Raw genomic sequence first — 26,813 nt, 5'->3', positions numbered from 1 at the left:
TATGGAGTACGTTGTCCATAAAAGTACAAGAGTACCATATTGGAAAACAGCAAGCCGAGAAAAACGCTGTTGAAGATTTACATTTTCATTGAGCCTTATGGATGGGACAAATATGTTTTGGTATTTTTTCGATATTTTCTAAACAAACCTGGTAATCTTATTTGTGCATCATAATTCAGTGGTGATACAGAATACTATCCAACAGATAACTCATTTTCGACAAAAATCCATGTGGGACTCTTATGCTTTAATGGGCAGTACGCGTAGAAGTTAAAAAAATATAATATAGTAATATAAAAAAATATAATATAGAAATATAGTGGCAAATGTTGGTTAAGGTTAAGATTTTATTGAAAAAACATTCAGCACATTCCATAAGGACCCTTGAAGTAATTAAATTTCAATTCGAGTGCTTGTTTTCTAGCGAACACATACATACCACCAACTTACCTCGAGGCTGGGGTAAGTTGGCGGGATTTCCGCGTCATATACTTTTGTCTATAAAAATAAAAATATTGCAACAAACACTATGATAAAATTCATAGATGTTTCCACCAGTGTACCCCCGCGTTCTATTTTACACGACCTACCTAACTCAAAATGGTAAAAAATTGAAACTGAAAAACCGCCAACTAGCCCCGGTCTCCCCTATAGAGCGTCTTTCTGCTATGTCTGCAGCAAACTGCTGAATGGTTTTTCAAGTGAGATTTATTATTTCTATCGTCAGGACTTTGAATCAATACGACGTACTGCTATACATTGGAAATATTACGCTCCAAAATAATTGTAATCCAATCAACTCTACACCTATGGCACGGTACAGAATGAAGCTACTTCCATGAAATCGATAGCTTTTCAATCAATCATGAATCATTCCCTGGCAGGTGCAGGTAGCCATACAGTTCCTCTGTCGCTCCAGGCCCTCCGGTGTAACCGTGTTGCACAGCCAACCGGGCCACGTTTTGTACAGTTCTCGACAGTTTGCCCATAGGTCCGCCGAGCTGCATGTGTTGGTACACAATCTACAAAGGAGGAAAACATAGAATCGATTAAGAAACTCTAATCGGTTTCGTGGAAATCAGTTGGAATTTAACTGAGCTTGAACTGTTCAAATAAAACAGCATTTCTTGAATAGATCACTGCTAATTGACTTTAAGAAAGATTATAATGGCTACAGCGAGATCTGTTTTCAATTTAATAATATGACTGCTTTTGGACATCGCAATGTAATCGAACTTGACTCAAAAACTTACTTGATCTTTCTGGAGTGACAATGCTGAGAGCAAGCATGGCACGGTTTACCTCGTTTGTAAGGTATACCTAACTTATCTTCATGATTCCCGCTGCAAAAAACAAATAATATAAATCAGTATTTTAGGGTAATCGATTGGAGTTTAAGTTTTAAATATTAAAAAGTATGCACAGTGAGAAACTCATAAATTTTAAATTTTCTTTGTTTTGAACGGCTAAATGTGTTAGCTTGACTCAGCCAAGTGATGTTTATATGTACTCAAAGTGTAAATCTTATATTGTGTATTAGTCAAATCTCCGATTTTTTACTTTTCGACTGATTATCACAATAGAAACAAAGCATTTAAATATTGTGCATCTAAACGTTTAGTGGTACGATTTCAGATGATTTGATCTAATTCTGTTTGACTTACTTTATGTAATATAATGAAGAGTACTCATTCAATGCATATCCTCATTAAGCACAAACAATATAAGTTTCATACGTACATCGGACAATAATTACACACATAGTTGAAATATGGTTTGCCTCGTGGACCTCCGCCGGCACATTTCGACAGTCCACATCCAACTTTATGGGTGGCCGCCCACACCATCTGCGTGTAGTGTCCCACTGCTATCAAATCGTTTTTATGCGATCCGTATGTAAAGTTCTGTCGCTCCAAGAACCACGTTCGAAGTGCAAACAACCTGTATGTAAATACCGGAAGATGAAAATACACAGATCTATTAGATATGACACAAACTACTAAGCATCTGCTTTCATTGGGCTTTCGGATTAGATAAGGTAGGTCTGTTCTATGTCAGAAATTTAACGATTTGAGAAACCAGTCAATCCACGATTGAACCTATCTCGTAGGCGTCAACCGGTCGACGATCAGCGTCCAGATTAGTGATGTCTTTTTTTACTCGATTAATGCAAATAGTCGATTAATGTCTAAAATAATCGAAAAACCAATAATCGATTACAAGCTTTCGGTATAATCGAGCAAATCGAGTAGCTGCTATCAATTAATCGAGAGCATAATTAATGAAGTGGCATTGAAAACGAAAGTCGCAGAGCAAAAAAATATGACCAGACTTCTCCAAATTTTTCAAAATGTGTCGAGTGACCTTTTTTTTGGTTGACAAACTAGGATTTACTAAGTAATCGATTATTGATTTTAATAGATTAAATCATTCGAATGGATTAATCAAGCTCTCAAAAAATATTCGATTAACGGATAATCGATTAATTGCAAAAATCAGACATCACTAGTCCTGATACCTATTTAGCCTATGAAAATTGAACACAGAATAACTTAGGGCCAGCCTCTTAAAACATGTTTTTGGTTAAAAAAAACTCAAACATTAATTTGTTTGTAAAATTGAAAATCTTATAACATGTAATCATAATAAACTAATTTAAAAACTGTAATCAACTTTTGAATAGCGCTAATAAGATTTGTAAACAAACTTTTGTTTTGCTGATTTCTCTTAATTTGTTATAATTTCAACACAGAAAACATTTGAAATTGATTCTACCAAGGGTAAAGATGTTGATTCGTGTGTATTTTTCATGAAATTCAACTCGGCAGCGGAATAATTAGCGAAAAAAGTCTAGCCCTTTTGAAGAATTAATATTGAATTTCATATTAACTTGTCAAAAAAGCTAATAACTTTTATAAACAAAATTTTGGGTTGCTTCTACGAAGGGTAAATATGTAAATTAACGAGTATTTTTCATGAAAAAATTCACTCTGCTGCAGAATGATATTTAAACGATTTAAGTTTATTCACAAAAACAATGTTAGTCTTTCTGTTCAATAATGAAATAAGATTCAATAAAAAGTTCAATAGTTTATTTCAAATCACAATAGCAACCTACTATAGTGAAATATAATAACATTTTTTTTCTTAGTGTGTATGATTGCAGCTTACCAGGGTACTTTGTGGGTTGAGACAAAGATGTTTTGTCCACAAGCTCCATAATCACCAATCCAGCGCCCCTTTGGACTATCGTGTGTAAGTAGCCGACATTGATCCGCCCACTTTTGTGCTGATCGTGCCGCCCCGTTGTGCCACTTCTGAAAGACGGTTATCAATAATTATATTCGATCAGTAGATAACTCAGAAGAACTGTCAGTGTGGAATTCACAATCATCTTTAATAATAAATACTTTTATTCAATCATGCATATTTTACGTGGACAAAATAATCGGCTCAAGCTATTTTTTTAAGATGTAGGATAACATAATCGACATTAACCTGAACTATTTTTTTGTTTAAGGTTATACGGAATAATTTATCTAGTTTTGAATTACCTGCTCAGAATCAGATTCTAACTAAATCGGACCCCGAAGGGATTTCCGAATTTTTTGGAAACATGTCAAAAGTGCTAATTTTAAGCCCTCATATTTTTTACACAAGTGTAAAATGATCCTTTTTTATATTTCACAGTAATTAAAACCGCACAGATTGTATGTGGCATCAAGGGATCGAATCATATAAATTTCTGATATCTTCAATATTTTGTGTTGTCGTTAGAGATCGTACATCAAATTTCACTGAATACCAAAATTTGGCCGCTTCAATATAAACCAAATTAGATTTAAATGCAGCGAAAATCTTGTTTGATGAGGAAATCTAGTTTTTAACCGAAATCAACATAAACCCCACCTCCATCAGCACTATTTTACTCAGGAAATCAGACTAGACAAATGTGAGAATAAACTGACACCTGAATTATGCAAATATACGTGTTTATATCATTTTAAGCACACTTCAAGCTCATGTTTACTCGATTTCGACAAGCTGTTCAACATATGAAAAAGATTGACAACAAGCTGATGTGTGAGATCATCTAACATAGCTGATTGAAGAACATTCTCCCAAAACTGGAAAGTGTACATGATTTGCATATGAAATGGAATAACATGGAAAGCGAATAGTTGTTTCATCATACAGATGACTTTTAGCATATTAATAATGACATGTCTAACGATGAAATAAATTAAATAGCTATGTTCACAATTTTTAATATGAATTTGTATAATGTAAAACAATTTTCAAATGTCAGTAGTACGTAGATGCATTGTAAATATTCGCATATATATTCAAATAAAAAACTAAATCAAAACTGCCTGGTACTCCAACTAATTGAACAATTTAGTTACCAATTCTTCACAAAAGAATGACTAAACGTTATAAAGAGCTGTTCAGTCAGTGAAATTTCAAATTCGTTTTCGGTAATATTCTGTTGACCTAAGTAACCCCGACTAGTTGGACAAGGTGCCATGCTCAAATGACGTAGTAGTTTTCGACGATTTTCGAACCCTCCCTGACCCCTCGTAGCATTTTGTCACAAATTTCTAACCCCCCCCCCCTTTCATATAAGATAGCATTTGACAACCCCCCACACAACCTGGCCGGTGGATGAAAAAAATTAACTAATAGTTTTATTCAGAATTTTTGTGTCATGGAGCTTGAAGAAAAGTTGTCTCAGTTCGCAGCCCTGCAGCTGCCAATGATTCTAAGCATGCGTTCAACTAATTTACCAAATTTTGATTGTTTTTTGGAGAGCTTGAAGTTCCGAATCGAAAACCTTACCATATGAAAATTCGCGTGAAAAGTAGCTTGCGTAAATTTGAATTTATTTCTCTTAGGACTAGAGGAACATTAATTTGTTTTCTGTAATCAGTGTGGTTTGATGCCCGTCAAAAAATTTAATGCTACGTCGCACAACTTCTGACTCTACTCTTCCCTCGTCACACTTCATCACAGATTTGGTATACCCTCATACCCCCCAAAATGCTACGTTAGTTATACATGGTCCCTAACCTGAAAATCAAATTTCTACCGTTTTCTACTGGTCACATAGACACAGTAGTAGTGTAGTGATTAAAGTGGTTTTTAAAACAATTATTGAACGCATTCAAATAAACCATATGATAAAGAAGTTTAGCGTATAAATTTAAACGATATGGTTATTATGAAATTGGAAATGAATGGCGGTTATGAACTATTTACGTCGACGTCCATTATTACTTATTCTTCATAGTGATTCGTCAACAGTAATATCTTTGAAAATAAAACACCTTGTTTATGTGACTAATTTTTCCAATTTATACTATTGCAAATAAGCAATAGTTTTCACTTTATTAAATTGCACATTTTTTGTCTTGTGGAATTTAAATACTCGTTGACTTGATGGCATTGTAAGAGAACCCTAATCCGCTGGGTGACGACAATCAAACGGACATTGCTTTGAATTGAGTAAACTATTTTGCAAAGGAGAGAACCAATACATAGGAAATTATATGTGCGTGGGGAATACGCTTGGTCTTGTCTGAGTGGAATCGTGGATGTTGAATCATATATGGCAATTGAGAATTGATAATTGACAATTCACGAAAGGATTATAAACCATTTCAAATTTACGGCAGTCATATCAGCATGAAGAACACATGTTTTACGGACATATTTATTGGGTTCGGGAATCAGTAGTGATTGGCCCAAATAGCACGTTACCCATGTTGATCTGAGATTTGTGCCTAGCTTTGATTTGTTGTTTCATCATTTTTCTGAAGTGGTAGAGTTCGAGATAAGGAAAATAACGACATAGAGAAGATACACAATACTGAAGAATTCTTCACTCTCCAGGGAATAAAAGACACTTCTTGATGAGCGGATATATTAACACTCCGAGGGGATTTTGAGATAACAGAACAAGATATTGCCATTGAAATTCGTCTTAAACGGATTTAGGTTTATTAACTTTCGCCGTGTCATTTTGGAAGCCATAGTTTAGTTTATAATTCAGCTTTTTCAGCCAGAAATTCCAGAGATCGGTCGTCGATGCCGTAAAAATACTATATTCATAATAATGAACTCTTTGTTTACGAACCAAACTCGTAGAGAAATTTGGGTACGAGCAGTACCGTATAAAGTTGTATACAATTTAGCATATGTAATAGTGATTACTATTAAAATTTCAGTATTTTCAGAATGGCGTTGATGAGTTCACCATAAAAATGGATGCCTGAAGCCATTTTGGACTCAAAGATGGCGACTTCCGGCTTAGATTCATTCTCTATAATCTTAGCAATATAAGTATTTTCGAAATAGTGTTGACGAGTATATGACGGAAAACGATGTCGGATGCCATTTTGAAAATCAAAAAACTACAAGGGGCAGCCCTATGGGGTTGCACGAGCTGTAGACGTAGGACTATACTACTTAATGTAAAATATTTATTTTTTAGTACATTTATAGTAATAATAAATCAAACATATTTCTTACGTATGGTTTAATCACAACCAATCAACATCGAATATTACATATTGAACCAAACCTTCTTGGCTATCAGGTCATTTCATTTGTTGTAGGTGATCGAATCCGATTAAAGTTATTTAAGAAGATCTGAAGAAAGTACAGAAAACTGTGACCGAACTAATATCTGGAACTAAATCTTTATAGAATAAGATTAGCTTGTAAAACCTTTTCGATTGTGTGTGGTAAAAAACACGGACCAGTGAAGAAAAATCAAATTTTAGACAATATAATCACATTTCATGTATAGACCAAGCATTCTAGTTATATTTTGCCATTATTATAACTTTCCTAAAGTACGCATACAAATATAGCGAATGCAGTGGTCTTAATCATATATCGAAACTATAAATATATAAGAATCGAAAACAATTTTATATATGCACGAGATGCGTTTTTGCAACGGTTTTTCAAGTGGCAGTGTATTCATTCATAAATAGGCTTTGTAGTATGTACCTATTAGTAGAATCAAAGTACTATAGGCTGAGTGGAAATGAATCTATGAATTGATCGAACTTTCGTTGTGCAATTTAGTAATAAATTAGATCTATCTACCTACACATTCGCCTCAAACATTAAACCCAAGCACACAAAGCAAAATGAAAGAGACAACTAATACCACGACACTATGTTAACCGTGTTTGCAAATGGAGCTCGCATGTGCAAACTATTTTGTGTACGAATAATTATACATAAAAATGTGCTGGAAACGAGCACAACACAAAAGATAGCATACGGACAAGCTCATTCGCATTCACTGGGTAGCGTACCTCCACAGGCAGTGTAACGGACTTCTAACTCAGCTACACTGGCTGTAAAAGCACACAGTGCAGTGATCTGCTTCACCTGCCGCTCAACAGGTGATTGAGCTGCTTCGGCGAAATCCGTCCGTTTAAATAGTCGATGATGACGTCATTCATATAAGCGTAGCGCGCTAGGTACACAAATCTGTCGTGCTGGACTAGGGAAGCGCTATCTTCTGTGTGTAAATGCGCGATATTTTGACTAGGTTGTTAATTATTTAAATTTTTAATGCCATGATATCAAAAATCTTATCTATTAGAATCTATTCTTAGAAGTATTTCGGAGCGACATGCGCAAAAAATTTGACAATTTATCGTGAGATGGCCAAATTATATGCGTTTAAAATTGGACCACTTTTCGTTACATGCCATTTTTGTAGAATTTGCAACGTGCACCTCTATATCGAAAACAAAGACGTAGTCCTACGTCAATAACAACTTCCGGTTCTTAATGGAACGAGAGAGAAAGATGATGTTTACGACAATGTTGTATTGACAATCAGGTAACTATAAGTATATCTTCTGAAGATACTATCATTGTTGGTCCTACAAGTTTTGAAATATAGCGCATTTTTGGAAACATTATCTGTAAAAAAAGTGTTAACCAAAAACATGCTCTATCTCAAAACATAAAGGACCTATAAAGTTTGCATCTTCAGAAGATATATTTAAAATGATAGGACCTACAACTTTCTCGAAGACACCCCATTTCTATCTAGCTTTATTAAAAAGTTGATACCAGTGCTGCCCTAGCGACTGAATTCCGAACTAGTATGCTTCAACCAAATAAAGCGCTAGGTGCCATAGAGCAACTTTTCCGAAGTCACCATAACTCTAAAACGAAAGTTAATAATTGATTCCACTTATTTTTAAATTATACGACCACAATGTATCATTCTTCTCTTGATTACTTATTGCTCGGTCAACTTTCAATGTAGAGACATGACACTTTCAGTGAAATTTTCGACAAAATTACGCTCAACAATATACATTCGTGCACACAGCAAGTATGTGAGCAGCACTCAGCTTCAAGAACGACTGTTCGGGCCGAAACGTCAACGTAAATGCAATCCGACTAAAGTAGGGGACGGTGAAGAGTTGTGAACATAGTTTCGTTTTCGGAGCATAACTACCATAAATATTGGTCGATTTTCAATATTAGACCTGGTATTTGTTAAGGACACCTTAATACATCCGCAGGCTTAAGCAATTCAAAAAAATCATTGTCTTGTTTGAGATATGACAATGCGGGGAATCGGCATATTTAGTTTGGTGGGGAGTTGTGAACCATCGCAAAAAATAGAAGAAATGAAATATTTTTGTGATTTATTTTAATTAGGACTATAGAAGATAAACTTTAAGATATTTCTAAACTTAAGATGAGATGGAAAAGTGATCTGATTCGTAATGAGTCGGCGACAATATGATTCGCGCCAAGCCACTTGAATTCGTGGTTGTGGCACGGGGAAATTAAAATTGTGGCAGAATCCTGTTCTTCTCATAAAATTGAACATTTTTATATCATAACATGTATGATTCATCCTTGATTTTCGAATTACGATACTGTTCTACTTAAAAAATACTATAACCCACTGAAATGTACGGTTCGCAACTCCCCACTAAGGGTGGTTCACAACTCCCCACTTTACATATCTTCGAAAAAAACGTATTTCCATCGACACACTAAAGGTTCTTCCAATTTTTTGTTGTTGATGAAAGCCAATTACCCAAGGAATGTTTTGCACTAATTTACTTTGAAAACAGTTACATAACGGGACTCCACATACCACAAATAAAACCGAGTAAAAAAACTTTTTGGTTGATATACTTAGTCGCTAGTTACCTAAACATAAAGAACATGAGTTAATGCAACATTTGCTAATGAGAAAGTGACGTCATGAAAGTAGAAATATTTAACAGTAGTTACCACATTTTTATCATCTATAGCTTAGCGGGAATTGACGGTGTTCACAACTCCCCATGGTTCACAACTCCCCACCGTCCTCTAGTATTAAATCGATTTCACAGATATGTGAGCTAGTCTTACAACTGTGATTTCTGTTCTATACCATCGTATATAGTGTACCATATGCGAACAACAAAGTATGCGCGTATGGGCTATAAATTTACCATTATTATGTTAAGGATAAAATGTAAATGTTTCTTAAAATAAAAATCGTCAGTGCTAGTCAACCCTCCGCCGTGAGCGGATGGTCCATCGTAATCATGTTTTTTGCGCATTTCCTTGTCCTTCAACAAAACATCCTATTTTACCATATTTCGATTCTCCTCTTTATTGTGTCAAGAAAAATTCCCAAAATATGCCTATTTTGTCGAGTTCTACACTGCCCATGATCGCATATCTGTCCCATAATGATAGGAAATCCCATAGAAAACGGGACAACTATGCGATCATGGGTAGTACAGTGGTGTAACCTCTTAACACATCAAGGGTAAGATCCACGACACTCCGTATGCGACTGGTACATTTTTGTCCTACCATTCATTTAATCATCTCTCTGTGAAGAGGACTCCTATTTTCAGTCGCCTCTTACGACATGGGAGCAGGAACCCAGTGGATCTATTCTTGATTGAGATACTTTAACCCACCGGATGCCGCACTGCCTCTAGGCTGATTTTGTCCGGAGAAAGATAATGAACGGTTATCAGCCTCCTAGTGGACCCCAGCCAGTAACACACAGAAAAACTACGAAAATTTTGAATAAGCTCCTGAAACCCTAAATTTGAGTCATGGTACTTTGTGGGAAAATCCGATAGTAAACTCATGAAGAGCATATCACGATAACACAAAAAACAAACAAAAATCGTGACAAAACTTCTGAAATCAAAACTTTACGTCTCATATAAAATTTTGCGATAATGCACAAATTAATTACGAAAATCGCCAGTAATCTTATGAAATTATGACCATTGTTTAATTTTTAGCTCTTTTAATCGATATGTTCAATACAAATTAGTGTATGCTCACCTGGGTTTGATTCCCAACCCATACATAAGGTTAGATTTTTTTCTAACCCGAAAAAAGAGGCAAATGACCTAAGGGTTAAAACCTGTAATGTGTAAATTATGAGCTTGATCCTGAGCTTGTGCGACCAGCCCTGGCTGCTACTCCGTTATCGATCTGGACTAGCTGAAGTTGCACAGGGAATAAATAGATATTATGCTTGGAACTAGCAAAACATCTTTCAATGTGCAACTCCTGGTAATCCTAGTGTTTATTGATCAATGCCGGCGCCTGCAAGACCAGAACGTAGATCGCGGAAGGAAAGGGAAGGAATGCTACTCCGATACTTGCTTTTGCTAGAGGCCGTATATACTACTGCGCACTCCACAAGTATCACGGGAGGAGGATATTTGTTAGTAGGTATAGAAGTTCCGTAGAATAAAAGAAAAAAATCTGACAAGCACGCGATTTAAGATGTTTAAGGTCTCTGGGCGCCCCCTGGATGAGACATTCATTCCCTCCCTGTCGCCCCTCGACATTGAGGCTACTAGTATGTAGTGGATTATTGGCGTGTATCAATTTCGTGCTTGTCTGGATCTAACGCACTTGTTTGCACGGTTTGATTAAAACCTGTAATGTGTAAATTATGAACTAAAATCTTAAAAAAAGAAATCCGTCCAGGAAAATTGTACTGCGCTTTACAAACCTACTTAATAAATCATGAAATCACTTTTTGGTAAATCATTAGGTTCGTAAATCGTTATACGACATCAGAAACATTAATAGCCATGATCACAAACAAACATTTGAAAGTGATAATATGTATTTTATTGACGTGAACTAGTTTTGTAAAAATATAAATAGTATCAAGAATATGAGGATTCATTACTTCAGGAGCTTAGTCACAATTGTTGTAAACGATTCACTTTATGAAATCGTATTTTATTATGAATTTATGAATAGATTTGTTTCCGTGAGGAGGAAGACAACGCTTCGTATCCTTAAGTGAGGGAAAATAACCTTTCCAAGTCATCCTTCAATGTACGAAAAAGATACAGAAATCAGTTGCAATATTACCTAAATAATTTTGCGATGAATGAAATATAACAATAAGGTGGATAATTCAACGAGGACACCCTCGAAGTAATTAAATGGTAGTATTATAATAGGTCGGATACTGCACTGATAACTAACAATCTGCTGCGGTGTCGGTTGCAATGTATAAAGATAAATTGTGCTTGCTTTCTGACCATGCTATCACACTCAGGGCATCCATCTCCAAGCAAGCAGACGACCAAGCGTTCTTCAAATCTTTCGTTCATGTCCATATGAACCTTCCTAGACCTAGTCTAATTTTCCATTCCAAGGTTACAAGTGATAGAATGTCTATACATTCTTCAGTGTTTATATCTTTCGTTTTTCATCGCCATCGATTTATCGAGAATAACCTACAAAATCAATAAAGTAATCCTCTATTCCGAAAAAAACAAACGAAGTGTTAAGATTAGTTTCAAGAACACTTGTTACTGATTCAGTAAGCCTTTGTGAAATATAGTGTCAATCCGAAAACGTGTTTATTAGTGGTAAATCCTACCCACAATTTCGTTATAGCATTGCAGTGCAAGCTTTTGATTGATCTATAAATTCGCCGTTTAGACCCTGTTAGCAAAAAAAAACAAATATGAATCCCACGCAATTGTCAATGACAAAATACCAATAATCCACCAATTATCCTTCGTGTTTATTTATAGCAAACGATTCCCCGCCATATGCTTTCGATGAATGAAAAATGTGTCTCAGTTTAAGTTAACTATCTGACAAATCGTCAATAAACAAACACCTTTCGGTTGACGCTGTCACCATGTGGCCTCATCAATTTCTTCCGATGTTCTCTCAAAATGGAAAATCCACTTGGTCAGACCACTTCCATCGTACCATATGAAATAATGACCACCGCGAATGTCAACGCCTGTGTAGTGATTAAGTGCTTGCTGGTCGTAAAACAAAATCTGCACAACAAAGTGGTAAGATATTTTTTTCGCACAATAACGAGGGTGAAAACCCGAGATTCGCATCCTAAAACAAACAGCTGCTACTGATTCTGAGGTGCAAAATCTTCTGACATTCGGGTCATCCAAAAAGCCGTTCATCTTTCCGCTCGCCATTCACACTTGCACTTGTTTATGCAGATGTGCGACGAAGATCACCTCTCGCAACTAATAAATTTGATCCCAGAAATGAATACACATATATCTATACCCTAACAGCGAAACTAAAACAAACCGCAAGATCAAAACCAGTTCTTCTTCATATCATACTCACCATGCTCAACATATTGGAAGCCGGTGGAATCACTTTCGTGCGGAAAAAATCATGCAGCACCACGATCCGCCGTTGAACTTTGCGCGCCCGCGGTGATATCACTTTCGTTGGCAGTCTGTCTCCATACAGTCTGGGCACTAACAAACACCCGGCGGATGATGATGATGATCCAAGCGTCACGCCATCGGTAGCGATTCGTCGTCAGACGGGAATCGAGAGGGGGTCAGAGAACGAGATCGGAAAATGATAATGATCCTCGAAAGTTTCGGTTTGATGTAAGTCGACTAATTAGTCTATTATTAGCATTTTAAAACTATTACAAATTGTTAGGTGATGAAGCAATCATTGTTATTTAATAAAGCGAAAATAGTGTTGGATAGAAAAATGATTAGGAGGAAGAGTTCGATGGAAAATACGCTGGGCAACACTAAACACCTTTAGCACAAAATTTGCCTACTGGCTTTCTTTTTCGCTAAGTGATAAATTCATTTTGATCACAGCTCTGCCACGCTGCGAAAAGAAAACAAATGACCAGTTCAAAACACCGCTTGTCAGACATTTTCCCACACACGATTATCATTTTTGTTAGATTGTTCCTTCTTGTATGTGATAGAATCTTGATCAAATCTAACAAGCAGTAGATTGTCTAGAAATCATACCGACAATATGCGCGACAAAAAAATGAAAATTGAAACACTATTTCTTGAGTCATTTAGAATTTTCGTCCAAAGTGAATTTTGTCATTAGGTTTTGATGCTAATCGCATATGGTATAGCGGCTCCCGCCAGCAGACACACGCGAGGCACACCATTTTGACAAAATATATCTTAGTCACGATTTAAAAACTTAGTGAATTTAGAAGCGTCGAAATTGGAAACTGAATTTTTAACACGGTTCATATTAAGGGAGTGGCGAATTTTTTATAATTCGTTTATTTGGGATTGCTCATTGCAATGACTTAACGAAGGCGCAAGTCCTTCATATATTTACAATATGTAAATAAAAATAAAAATAAAAATAAAAATAAATGAAAACAAATATTAATGAGCATCCGTCGGATCTCGAGCACACAGCTTTTGATTGTGCTTCTTTCGCGATAGGAAAACATTTGTTTAGTCGCCTACTACATCACTAATAGTACTGGCTGTTGAAGTTGAGGTACTTGATGATGCATTTGTTGTTGACGTTATGACCTGAATAGCCGCACCAAAGTTGGCAATCGTTTCTAGTTCAGATCATAGTATTGAAGCTTGTGTTTTGGATTGGTGTGCCGTGGATGAGTGGGTAATCGGTTGTGATGCATTATCCTCACTATCTTCCGCACAAGATTCTCCATGGTCTACCGTCTGGATACAGTACTTGCACATAGGATTCTGCTCTTCATGGGTGTATAACGTAGTTTTTTTAATAGTAGTTCCGTGAGTTTTGAATTTTATGGTCAAGTAGAAAATAGGTCTTTCGTCCCGCATCCTCATCACAAGAACACCATTAGTCGCCTTCCATAAGTCTATGTTTCACTTTCACAATCAGAAAATATTCACCCTTACGAAGATTCGGTTGTTTAGAAACAAATTCGGAGTAAAAGATCACGTTGAAGGGGTCGTCACCAGCTCTTGACAACTTGGCAACCATAATGGCAAGAGTAAATACTATATTTCCTTTGTTCTTGAAACAATGCACACTAGATAGAAAGGGTGCTAGTTGTCGTTCACTTTGTATTTTGTTTCAGCTGGTCAGAATACGATGGGTGGAAGATTTTGCTATAGTAGGTCTGTTGATAATACAAAATCAATTTAATTTCAGTAGTGTTAATATACAATCGTGCTACTTCCCGAGCAAAATAAAACATCAGAACTACAGAAAAACGACATTATATTTTGATGTCATAATTTTAATAAATGTTAAATTTGATTTTAAGTTATTATTGTGAAATAAGATTTTAAATTTTGTTTTGATTTTATTGTTTAAATTTCTGTGGCAAAACATCAAATTAAATACTTGTTTTGTTATCAACAAGAAAATTTCACCATCTCAATGATTTTTCGCTTTGCTTTCTCCGCTTGCAGAAACAATTTTCTATTGCATATCAAAGGCAATTTTCGGGTTTTATTCTGAATTTTAAACTTTTAAAATTATCAAATCGATAACAACCTGAGTAATCATTATCTGCAGCATCACAGCATCAAGTTGAGTTTTAAAATCCTCATGATTTTTTAATCGAATTATAATAATGAAAGTTTCTCTTCCACACAGTAACACAAGAAACTCTTTGAGGCGGGTGTAATCTTCGTTTAAGTAGACAACAAGGTATAGATCAATCCATCTTTTGATCTCGCAAAAAGCAGAAGCAAAAAATCGCTACGCTATAGATACCAGTAAAGCAAGCCAGCGCTTTGTTCTATATCCAGTAGGGTGGCACAAATTTTAGAATTCAGTAGAACCGATTTAAAACTACTCGCTACACGACCTCATTCAACCACGACATATGTTGATTTGATAGGTTGCACTATATTTTAGCACAAGTGGTTTAAAGTTTGTATGTGATTTAACATGGATAAACGATCCACATCATTTAATATTTCGTAGACACGTTCCTATGTATTCTAAAAATAAATTCTATGCTAATTTTGGTAGATACGAGTACCGTGTACAACTTCCCCGAAGAGTGTAATAGGCTGTTACTTCTGGTTCAAAAGTTATTCTTTATACTGTGCTTAATTGTCTACATCGTGAATTTATCTGGATACTCTGGCTAATACTTCAATCAAGTTAACCGTGATTTGCTAGTCATAAACCGAATTAGGCAGCTATCAACATAGGCGGTTTCATAGTTCAGCTGCGAGCGTCATAGACAGTCTGAATAACATGAGTTCGGTTCTTAATTTTAATATTTAATTTTTTTTTGCTGCCTGTAAAGCGGGAACGTTATTATGTAGAATTGTTAGTTTCAAATGAAGTAATAAGGGAGATCGTAACCGTTATTTCTGAGTGTTGTTTTATTTTAGTAAATTTATTTTCTAACGTTATATTCACGAAGCTACTCCAATCTTAATCCCTGGATGATTCGTTAAGCTTTGGTTGAATTCAAATCGGGCTTCATGGCCGGAAACACTCTTGCTGGCGTATAGTGGCAGATATTGCCCGGCTTACTCAATTAACCTTAAGTTTACGGGGCGCTCTATAGCAGTTCCAGTTCCAGCTCCACAGGGATGTGGTGAACATCGGTTGAGTTTCAAAATAACGGGAATCTTGCCCGCTTCTGGCTCGTTTCAATTTTAATTTGCTCAATGTATATTATTGTACAAAAAAATACATAAAAATAATTCTATTACACAATTCGATCCCAAGTCCTTTAGATCACATCTTTCGGACGATACCATCTGGACTATATTTCCGCTTTGCACCAACGGTAAAACTGGTGATCACAACAAATACGTCAAGGTTCACTTGATTGAAGGTTCAGATCGCCGGGTAGCCAGAGTGTACTGTCTCTTCATAACCTTCAGGACAACGAAATTTTAATTTTGCATTAACTTATGAACCAGTTGTCATAGCTATGAACTGTCTTTAGAAGAAGTTGTTCTACTTGACTGAATCTATAGAATGTAGCATACAATATATTTTTCAGGTGCACCTGGCGGCATATTTATGAATTTAATGAAAATGTATTATTTTCTCATAGTAAACTCCATACAAACTTAGAATCATTTGTGCTAAAACATGCTCCAACAGATTTGATTCAGATTGGGCGTAGGAGTTCGTTGAAGAATTACAATTTTTTCTAACTTGGTTCTGCGGTATTCAATTTTTTTCATACATCCTCGTGCCACCCTAATATCCAGTGCACAAACAGTCTTGTATCGGTACCCCCAGCTGCGCAGTGAAATGAGTCTGCCAAAGGAAACACAGTTTCGATCGACGTTGATAAAACTCGTGTTAAACCCATAGTTTAGGAGGTGGAACAACTAGTTAAAGTTAAAATGGAGCTTAACCTCGCAAAGGTTATGTGTATTCAGCTACATCACGTCAAAAACTGTGTTTTGATTACGTTTAGAACTTTATTACAAAGAGCAACATGCAACACGAGGTCGAATTTAATAACATCAGAATCAAGAACCCCATGTATGGACGTTCGTATCCATAATCTGGCACCGCGCATTAAGGAAGATTACATCAAACGAATTTGTTTCGCTATACGGAGAAGTTTTTTTTCACTGGTATTCCCAACTGCGTTCATATTGTGAAGATGCGACTGACTAAACCAATACCTTTTTACATGACTACCGTCATCGGGAGTAACTTTACGCCACGGGGGCTACTTTACGCCAAAATAAAAAACTTCTGTTTGAGTTTTTAGGTAAAATTTAAGATAATATTTTGACAAAACCAAAACATAGTATTATTCGCTGGCTCTAAACGAGTGAAAAAATTAATATAGGTTTAAGAGAATGCTTGTAAGTAATCTTAGTAAGCGATGAAACTGAAACATAACATATGCGCAAAAAACATTGGAACTTAAATTCTCTTGGAATAGTGTAATATTTTATTGCAAGCTGAGTAGTGTAGTTACAATGGTGCAAATATATATAAAAACATTATAGTTTCTAAAAGTATTTAAACTATGTGTATTGAAGCAGTTCGTTGTGGAATGACAGAAAGAGCATCGGGGAATAGTTCTGCAATGCAGGTGAATGATCTTAAACCTTACTAAACAAAAAAAGCTCCTCAGTATGTTGGAAATGGATATCTCATCAATACGACCTACCTGACCTACCCATCAAATAGAACAGTACGTTCGATATATGACGAAAAGGCCTTTGGACTCCGGAACACAATTCAAACTAGTTTTAGAAAAATACTAAAACAAGGTTGTCTAACTCATAAGGCTCAATGAAAAAGTATATCTAGAACAGCGATTTTTCTCGGCTTGCTATTTTTCATTGAAGCTGAAGGACTTATTAACTTTACAAAACAAGGTTACTGGATGCATGTTACGCAGTTTCTGAACACACCCTTTTATTATTACACGACATTCATTTACATTTACACATAACTAGCGAGCATAATCCTTAACAATAAATCAAGAAGTTAACATGACTTCCGAAAAAAAAATTATATTCCATATTCAATCTTAATTTCCCAAAAGTTCTTTTTACTGTCTTTGGAGATGCTTCTGCCATATGTAAAACATCAAGCAGTTTCAAATTTGAAGTTGCATGATCGTAGTTCTTGAGCGCAATGTACGTAAAGTAACCCCCGATGACGGTATCGAATGCAAATCACCGAAGGATGGCGTAACCTATAAGCAAACAACACTCATTCCGGGCAGACCCCTACATGCCAATTCTGTATTCAGACAGCCCACTACTGTATTCAGACAGCACCACTGTACAAACATGCACAGAAACAATTATTCAAAACTCATCTACTACAGTCAACTCGAACAAGCAGCCACCGACACTTACAGACAAACCAAAAACAACGACCCAATTACCCAATCATGAAGGGACAAGGACCACGACAACCGTTCCCAAACCAACAACTAACATCACCAATAAAGAAGCAAATACTAATGAAGACGGATTTACAACAGCGACCAGTAAGCACAAGAAACAAATAAGAGCTTCGGACCGTGAACTGCAAGAAAGCAGTACCGATGATGACGCGAGAGAAGGCAGACTGAATGTCCCCTAAGCTGCGACAGATAAGGTAACTAATGCCTCACCGCCAAGGAAAAGGATCACAACACTTTTTATTAAAATTTTCGGATGGTCTACTCGGCCGAGCCCATCTTTTAATTGATATCTCTTTCCTCGTTCCACGAAATGTAGATTAAGAAATTAAGAAAATACAGCTCATCCCTCGAGACCACCTCAACTTTCCTGTTGGAGTCGATATTTCCAAAATAAGAATTAAGAGATGTTGACACTGGAGGTTGGTTGAATTCCGATACCTTACGATATAAGGTTGGTTCAATCTTAAATGAAGTTTCTATAGGTTTCACTCAAATAAGTACTCTAGGACAATTGATTTTTGATTCATTCGATATATGCCGTCATGTTTGTAATATTGTTCTATGGTACCATGGTGATGACAAGCAAATATTTATTTCGAATAGCTAGGCCATTTAGAAACAGGCGACATAAATTTGGTGTTAGCAGCGCTCCCAGTGTTCGAATATGCAAACCTTTTAAAATATTTTGTATTTTTTTGTAAACAGTTCTGCTCGGTCCATTTATTTGACATATTTAAACTAACGTTATTCCGAGATATTTCTCAAGCAGTAAGAGAAAAGAAAAATGCACAGTTACATATAGTTGGAATAAATGACGGTTCGAGTGACTAAAAACTATGAGGAAATTTTAACACTAAATGCAACCTGAGTGTCCGAGTGGTACCGTTGATTGTGAACTACGGTTCAAGATCATAAGTTTGTCGAGAAATTATCGATTTCAATGGTTGGTTTCAAAATCGTCTAATGAAGAACGTTCGTTGGACTAACGTTGGACCAACGTTGGACGACGTCCAAATGACCGTTCAACAGACATCCATAATTAGACCCATGTTGAACGATTTTGAATCAGTTTTTTGGGCTTCTCGTGGGTTGGATCAATATTCCTTAAATAAAAACTTACGTGTTACGAAGAATATGGCATTTTTATGGCGCATACTGCACATCAATCTCAACTGCGTTCGAATATCCGTGTGGAATATGTATAAAAATGACAATGACATGTTGGCCTATATGTTAGTAGGAATGTGTGATGATAGTAGTTGAAAATATAGAATTGGTAAGAAAAGGAACACAATTTTATCACATTTTCTTTTTTTACAATGCACTACACTGGTGTAGTCGTTGCTACACTCATTCAAACTTGGGTGTAATCAGCCTATCCCTTTTTAGCACTACACCGGTGTAGCACCAAAAAAAACGAAAACGCTATTAACATCGATACTATAAACTTACGTCGATCGAATCGCCAACTGTGTGACATGTCCAAGCTAAGTATTAGCAGCGTGACTAAGCAACTGAATTTGACCATCTTTTATTATATTTTTGAAACTGGAACGGAAAGAAACCTGTAATGCAAACAAGAGAATGCAGTGATCAAGTACTATGTATTTTTAAGTTTACATTAAATGTAAATGATTATGACAAATTAAACATCGTTACCATCCTTGTGACATGTGTCTATTGCACTGCAAAACGCGACGTCATGGTTACCACCATTTGGTTTGTTTATTCTTATTTCACGCATGTCTTGCCGCGTACATACATCGCTCGTGTGATGGGGACAGAGAGCGTGGCAAGAGAAAGAAGGAAAAAAAATCGCTCAAGTGTCCCAATAAATTATTTTTAATGGGCAATTAAAAATATCTACTATCGTTAGGTGGTGAAGCAGTGGTGCCTTGCCTTCCAACGGAGTAAAGACTGAATTATCACACACTTATTAACTAATGAAAGATATACGGATCAAGTTAAGCCAAATGGATTGAAGAGATGAGCGAAACTGCGCTTGCGGGTTTATCAGCCGATTAATAGTCATTACATATTGTATCGAATTCCGAAATTTGGTGGAATACCGTATTATATTGATTCAGGGAATAGCGTAATACAGATCGGAAAATTAGAAGTGGCAGGATCATTAGAACAGGCTTAATACCTTACAGTCTTAACTTTTGTCTTCTGCTGATGGGGGACGAACTTAGGCAGCATTACTACGAATCACTCAAGTCCACCAGCAAGTCTCCTGGCAAAGACAGACTTGTCTCTCATTACCGTGAGAACCGACGTCTGTCAGTGATAAGTAACACCTCCAATTTTATCTCCACACAACGTTTCCTTTGCTCCAATGCACAGTGGTCCGAATCCAGAATTTAGGATGACAAAAACATTTGTGACTAAACTACTGGTTCTAGAGATTTCATGTCTTCAGAACAAATAATCTGTGTCAATTGGGGTATCTTTTGAGATGAGTGACATTAGGGTGGTCCTTATTGTTTGTACGATCTGAAAATTGTTTTCGAAATAAGAAGAGATAGAACAATGAAGTGTTCCGCAAAATTGTAGTATAACCTTTTTCAAGTAACTTTGCTGAGGACGTCATATTTGTAACTTTAATGGTTTTAATTTTACAGCTATTAAAATGTTGTGTGATAGGGTATCCCTAACAAAATCAGTTTTTTCGTTATAACTTTTTAAATATTTTTTTTCCGTCAAGGGCGTCTTCACAAAACTTTTAGAGCTTATTGAGACGAATATTACTTATATAGACATATTTGAGATAGCTCATTTAGTTGAAAAGTTATGAGCATTTTTAGCAAAAAAACACAACCTTTTCAAATGTTGATATCTTAAAATGGAGCAAGTGAAATTGATTTCTTCTTTTTGCATTCGAAAGATCACAATTGATAGTATGTTTTATGAAAAAATCTCAGAGGTCATTTTTGTTTAACTCATTTTATTTTAGTTTGAATATTGAGAATATTACTACTATTTGTAGCATTAAAAGTAAAACGGTCAGTGTAACCTAGCAACTATTTTTAAAATAAGATCAGATAGATAAACAACATCTCAAATAAAACCTCTCGAGTGTGGCGAAGGGCCCGCTGAGTTGTTTCCGAAGTATTTCGTTCCGCCTGAGCCGCGGAAAACCTTTCCAGCACTACGTCATAATGTGGCGAAGAGTCCGCTGAATTATTATTTTAGTCACAGCTTTGGTAGAATCCATTTGGGAATCGGGAAACCTTCCCAGCACCCTGCTTAGGTGCGGCGAAAGGCCCATGTATGCTGTTAATTTGTCACGAGTATTCAAGATCCGGGTAGCATCCGGAAGGTCTAGAAATCTGGAACATTATTTGACCTATTTTTCAACAAGATTATAGGGTCCGAAGTAAGCAGCAATTTTTTTAAAACATCTTTAATATTGGCAACGCTGCTAAATTTTCTTGAATGGTTTTCTCGAAACTTGCGGATAGACTTATTCCTCGTTTCTAATGCCTCAGTGAAAAGGCTTTAGAAACGAGGAATAAGTCTATCCGCAAGTTTCGAGAAAACCATAGAAATACATGGAGTAGAATGGGGTCAAATAGGTACGGGTGTACAATAATTGTAGGGCAGTATCTTTGCAATGTTATTGCAGAGGTAGCTCGTGTTGCGTGAATTAGACACACGGTAGAGAGCATCGTTGACGACTATCATTTCGGCTGTTGCCGTGAAGCAGCTGTATTAGTTACGACGTCGTTTATGTTTTCGCGTGTTGTTCTGCGGAAACGAATTGTCTTTCGTCCTCAGTACATTACTTTTAATCAACGTAAAAAACATCAAGTGAGTTATTTCTTACGTAAAAATTAATGTTGAACAAGAGTATTGTGTAGGTTTTTTGATATTTTCGTTTTTGAAAAAGATTCGGACATCAACATGGAACATATTTACGCTACCATCAGGAAGAAAAGCATGCTTGACGATAGACGAACCAAGTACCAAAAATTTATGAAGGGTTGGAGATAGAGGAACCAACCGTACTCGTGATCGTAAATCATTCTCGTTGCTTCCAAATAGCCTGCAAAAACTTGGGAGTTTATTTTTGCTTTGCTATTGATAACGGCGAGAATGATACCTAATCGTTCCAATAAATCTGCATTCAAACCCGTGATCTCACAAACTCCATTCATCAAAAACTTTTCTTGTCGCGTTGCCATCATTGGAATTGCCTCCACTGGGTAATGGCTCATTAATTCGAAGGCTCGATCTTTTCTTTAACGATTTGTCGTCTTTCCAACACGCCACTTTGGTGTTTCCTTCTCAAAACGTCGTCATCGACCACCGATTCTTAACATTTCCTTTCGATCATGCCCATATGATCCTGCCTAGCTCTAGCTTTCCGTTCGAAGTTTACGAATGATTAACTTTAGAATACCTATCTGTTTTTCGATTTTAACCTCTTTCGTTTCTCTTATTCATAAATTTTCCGAAAATAGCTAACAAAGTTGATAGTGTAAATTAAAATATGTGTGACTAGGATGGCTAGCCAAACATCACACTACGTTCTCCGCTGTTCAGATGGCTTGATACACGACTACATGAGAAATAACAACTCAGTGGGCCCTTTGCCACACTAGGGCAGTTTTATTTGAGATTTTGTATTAAATATCTGATCTTATTTTCAAAATAGTTGCTAGATTGCTAGTTGCCGACCGTTTCACTTTTAATGCTACAAATAGTAGTAATATTCTCAATATTCAAACTAAAATAAAATGAGTTAAACAAAAATGACCTCTGAGATTTTTTCATAAAACATACTATCAATTGTGATCTTTCGAATGCAAAAAGAAGAGATCAATTTCACTTGCTCCATTTTAAGATATCAACATTTGAAAAGGTTGTGTTTTTTGCTAAAAATGCTCATAACTTTTGAACTAAATGAGCTATCTCAAATATGTCTATATAAATAATATTTGTCTCAATAAGCTCTAAAAGTTTTGTGAAGACGCTATTGACAGAAAAAAATTATTTAAAAAGTTATAACGAAAAAACTGATTTTCTTAGGGATACCCTATCACACAACATTTTAATAGCTGTAAAATTAAAACCATTAAAGTTACAAATATGACGTCCTCAGCAAAGTTGCTTGAAAAAGGTTGTACTACAATTTTGCGGAACACTTCATAGTTCTATCTCTTCTTATTTCGAAAATAATTTTCAGATCGTACAAACAATAAGGACCACCCTAATGTCACCCACCTCAAAAGATGCCTCAATTGACATATATTATTTGTTCCGAAGACATGAAATCTCTAGAGCCGGTAGTTTAGTCACCAATGTTTTTGTCATCCTAAATTCTGGATTCGGACCACTGTGCAATGGATCTAGGTAGTATTATGGAAGAAAAATTGATTTATTTTTGCAGCAATCAATGTTTCAAATCATGACTGCAATGCTAAATTCTACCTTCATGATAGAAGATTGTCAAACTAGGTGGGTTTAATAATGAGTTAGAATAATCTATTAAATTTATTAAATTGGAGAGTTTATTCGGCTGTTCAGTCAGATAAATTTTAGCGAACATTACGTTTTGTAACGCATAAACGCTTCGACCGTTGCACAGTGTTTCCAAATAAATAAAAACGTGATCGAAAATGTTTTGATCTCGAAAAGTCGATTTTTGGACTATGGTGTCTTCAGAAAAGTTGTACATAAAACAATTCCCATTTTATAGAGGTATGAGTTTGTTGATTAATACCCCTGAAGCTGAGATATGAATTTTTGAGTGATCATTCATGAAAATAAAAAAAACTTTATTCTGTGAAGTTGTAGAAAACACGATAAAAAACAACTCTACTGTAGAGACCATAAGCCTATCTGTGAACTTTAATAGACATTTATGGAGTTTTCTATGATACATCTCACAAAATCACTTTTTTCAAAATAATGTTTCCTAATGATTTTTGGAATTTCGTAATGTTCTAAGATGTTGTCCACCATAAGAATATACACATTTTTGTGACGAAAATTTATTTCTATCTCTTACATCTGTTGAGTTATGGAATTTTTTTTTCCAAAAAAGCAACATTTTGGTCTAAAATTTTTAATCCGCAAATTTCCGCAGACAAAGCCATATTCATTCATGTGAACCTGTAAAGCAAATACTATCAAATCCAGATATAACCCTTTGTCACAAGCTTTCTCTTCTATGCAAAAGCATATTTAAAAAACGACTATAATGCTTTATTCAGAAATTATATCCCTCATTTAGAGGATGGCGGTGAGGTAAGGGAAATAAGTGGGTATTGAAAACGAAGTCTTACAAAAATACGAAAATGTTCAAATCAAGAATTGTCTGTAGACGAAATTGAAACAAACTGTGATGAGATCGAATCCATCATAGAAAACATGAAAAAATATGATTGCCCCAGATTACGATGGAATTTTAACATTTTGCTCAAAAAACTTCCTGAAATCGCCTTGGCACACTTGGTTAAAATATTCAACAATGGTTTTGAATTAGCATACTTTATTGAAAGATAGAAAAATGCCAAGGTTATTCCTATTCTGAAGCCAGATAGTTTCTAGTTATCGACCAATGAGTTTACTCTATTCTATTAGTAAATTGTTTAAAAAATCCTTCTAACTTGAACAATGTCACATATCAATGACAATTGTATTCTTATTCCAAAGCAGTTTGGAATAACTACTCTTTAATTTGTTAGCGTAACTAACATGATAAAGGAAAATATCTCAAAGAGCCGTAGTTTCTCTTCTAGACATTGAACGCTTTCGACAATGTTTGGTACAAGAGATTAATTACCTAATTCGATTTACATAATAAAGATAATTCAAAATTATCTAAACCAGAGCACTCTACTGTTAACGCAGGCGTCTCTCAAGGGTCAAGCGTCGCTCCAATCCTATATAATATTTTTACCTCTGATCTTCCAAATCTACCCGCAGGCTAAAAGAGTCACTTTTCTGGGATGATACTAGCATCTCTGCCACAGGTAAGAGTCTTCAAATTATCTGCAGTCGACTGCAACAAAGCTATGAATATTTTCAAGGATCACCTAAAAAATTTCCACTAATGCGGTAAAAACACAATCGATTGTGTTACCGCATAAACCAAGAACTTCTTCTCTTAAACCAAATCATAACTATATTATTAAATTTAATGGTTAACAGGGTCAGATCAAGTTAAATACTTGGAATTGATTTACGACAAAAAACTTACTTTTAAGAAGCACACAAAATGCAATAAATATTTAAAATTATAAACAGGAATTCTAGACTCTGCATAAAGAACAAACTATTAATTTATAAACAAATATTCAAACCGGCAGTTCTATAGGGAAGGAAGAAAACTCTTAAAAGGATTCGAAACAAAATTCTGAAAATGATTTTGAAGCGTCCTACTTGGTTTAGCACAAACGAGTTTCACAGACCAGCAAACATAGAAACATTAGAAATAATGACGAACAGTATTATAAGCAATTTCCGGCAAAAATCGTTGCAATCACCAATTGCAACGATTAGTTATCTTTATACTTATTCACATGACAAGTAGATTTAAAACTGCGAAAGCATATTGTATATTAATAATAATTCACCACTTGTAGATGAACATCCAATATATCAAATTAGAAATGTAATGCAAACAAAACAATATAAACAAAAAGAAAATAAAATAAAAAATATACATCGATCAGTCCGTGATTGATAAGTTACAATTCTGAAACTCGCTTCGACTTTATAGAATTCAGTAAAAAATAAATCATGGAAAAATAAAATTATCAATTGCCGTCTAATAATATAATTAATAGTACGAATATCGTAGAATATTCGATTATTGAAATCTTCATTTGTAACTGTGCACTACGTCATCTACAGGTGGGAATTTGAATTGAAACCACAACGCACCTCCATCGTGTGAATACGCTGTCACTAAAATAGGAAATTGAAAGCTAATTCTGCCTATCTCAGTGATGCACTAAATTAGGATAATTTATAGGTGATGTTACACTGCACTGTCATAAATCAGAATGGCCAGATGATATTTTAGCACAGACATTTTCGTAATTAACGTACCTCGATGGTAAATTTTTCTCGTTCAGTGCAATATCGTTAACGTTCAACTCAATGTTGCATGTTGATTCTTACAAACATTTAATGAGTCTCGTGCTGCAAAGTGTTTAGACATATGGATAACAAATTATCCTTCTTTCCACATACTGTACGCACTACTTTCGGTTTACTGTTCAATGTACCCGGAGGAGATTTCACTTTGGTGACCACTTTCAGCTAAAATATCACTAATTGAGTTCAGTATGACTATTAAAGAAAAATTTCACCACTTTTTACATGTTTGGAAACAGACATTTATGAATATATTCCACATAAAACAGGTCACACTTCAAAACAAACACAGAAGAACTCGTGGAACTAGGCTGTAAATCACCGACAACTTAATCGGTGTTCTTTAAGCCTGTCATTCTCTGATGGCCAGCTGGCAGACGCATTTGATCTTCGCAGACTTTGCGTAGTCAGAGAACTCGGACAGTAGTTCGTCACCTACCAACCAACAGAGCTAGGTTGTCTGTCTCTGAGTTCAGCCTGCTGCGCCTCTGGACTGGAACCAATGATCGGAGCTTTGGATCGGTGACGAAAAAAA

General features: G+C 35.7%; 1 protein-coding gene across 1 annotated transcript; it reads right to left on the bottom strand.

Moving 5' to 3' along the window:
* Positions 1–568: 568 nt before the first annotated feature.
* On the bottom strand, positions 569–26,813 carry LOC131685762 (serotriflin-like). Its single transcript, XM_058969700.1, has 7 exons — positions 26,231–26,813; positions 19,619–19,731; positions 12,652–12,788; positions 3,172–3,317; positions 1,741–1,941; positions 1,254–1,343; positions 569–1,022 (listed from the first exon to the last, which is right to left on the bottom strand). Exons 2-7 carry the CDS (start codon positions 19,692–19,694, stop codon positions 860–862), a joined length of 813 nt encoding a protein of 270 aa, XP_058825683.1. The 5' UTR covers positions 19,695–19,731; positions 26,231–26,813; the 3' UTR covers positions 569–859.

Source organism: Topomyia yanbarensis, chromosome 2 (genome assembly GCF_030247195.1).
Source record: "Topomyia yanbarensis strain Yona2022 chromosome 2, ASM3024719v1, whole genome shotgun sequence".
Taxonomy (NCBI): domain Eukaryota; kingdom Metazoa; phylum Arthropoda; class Insecta; order Diptera; family Culicidae; genus Topomyia; species Topomyia yanbarensis.
This window is presented reverse-complemented; position numbering and strand designations above follow the sequence as displayed.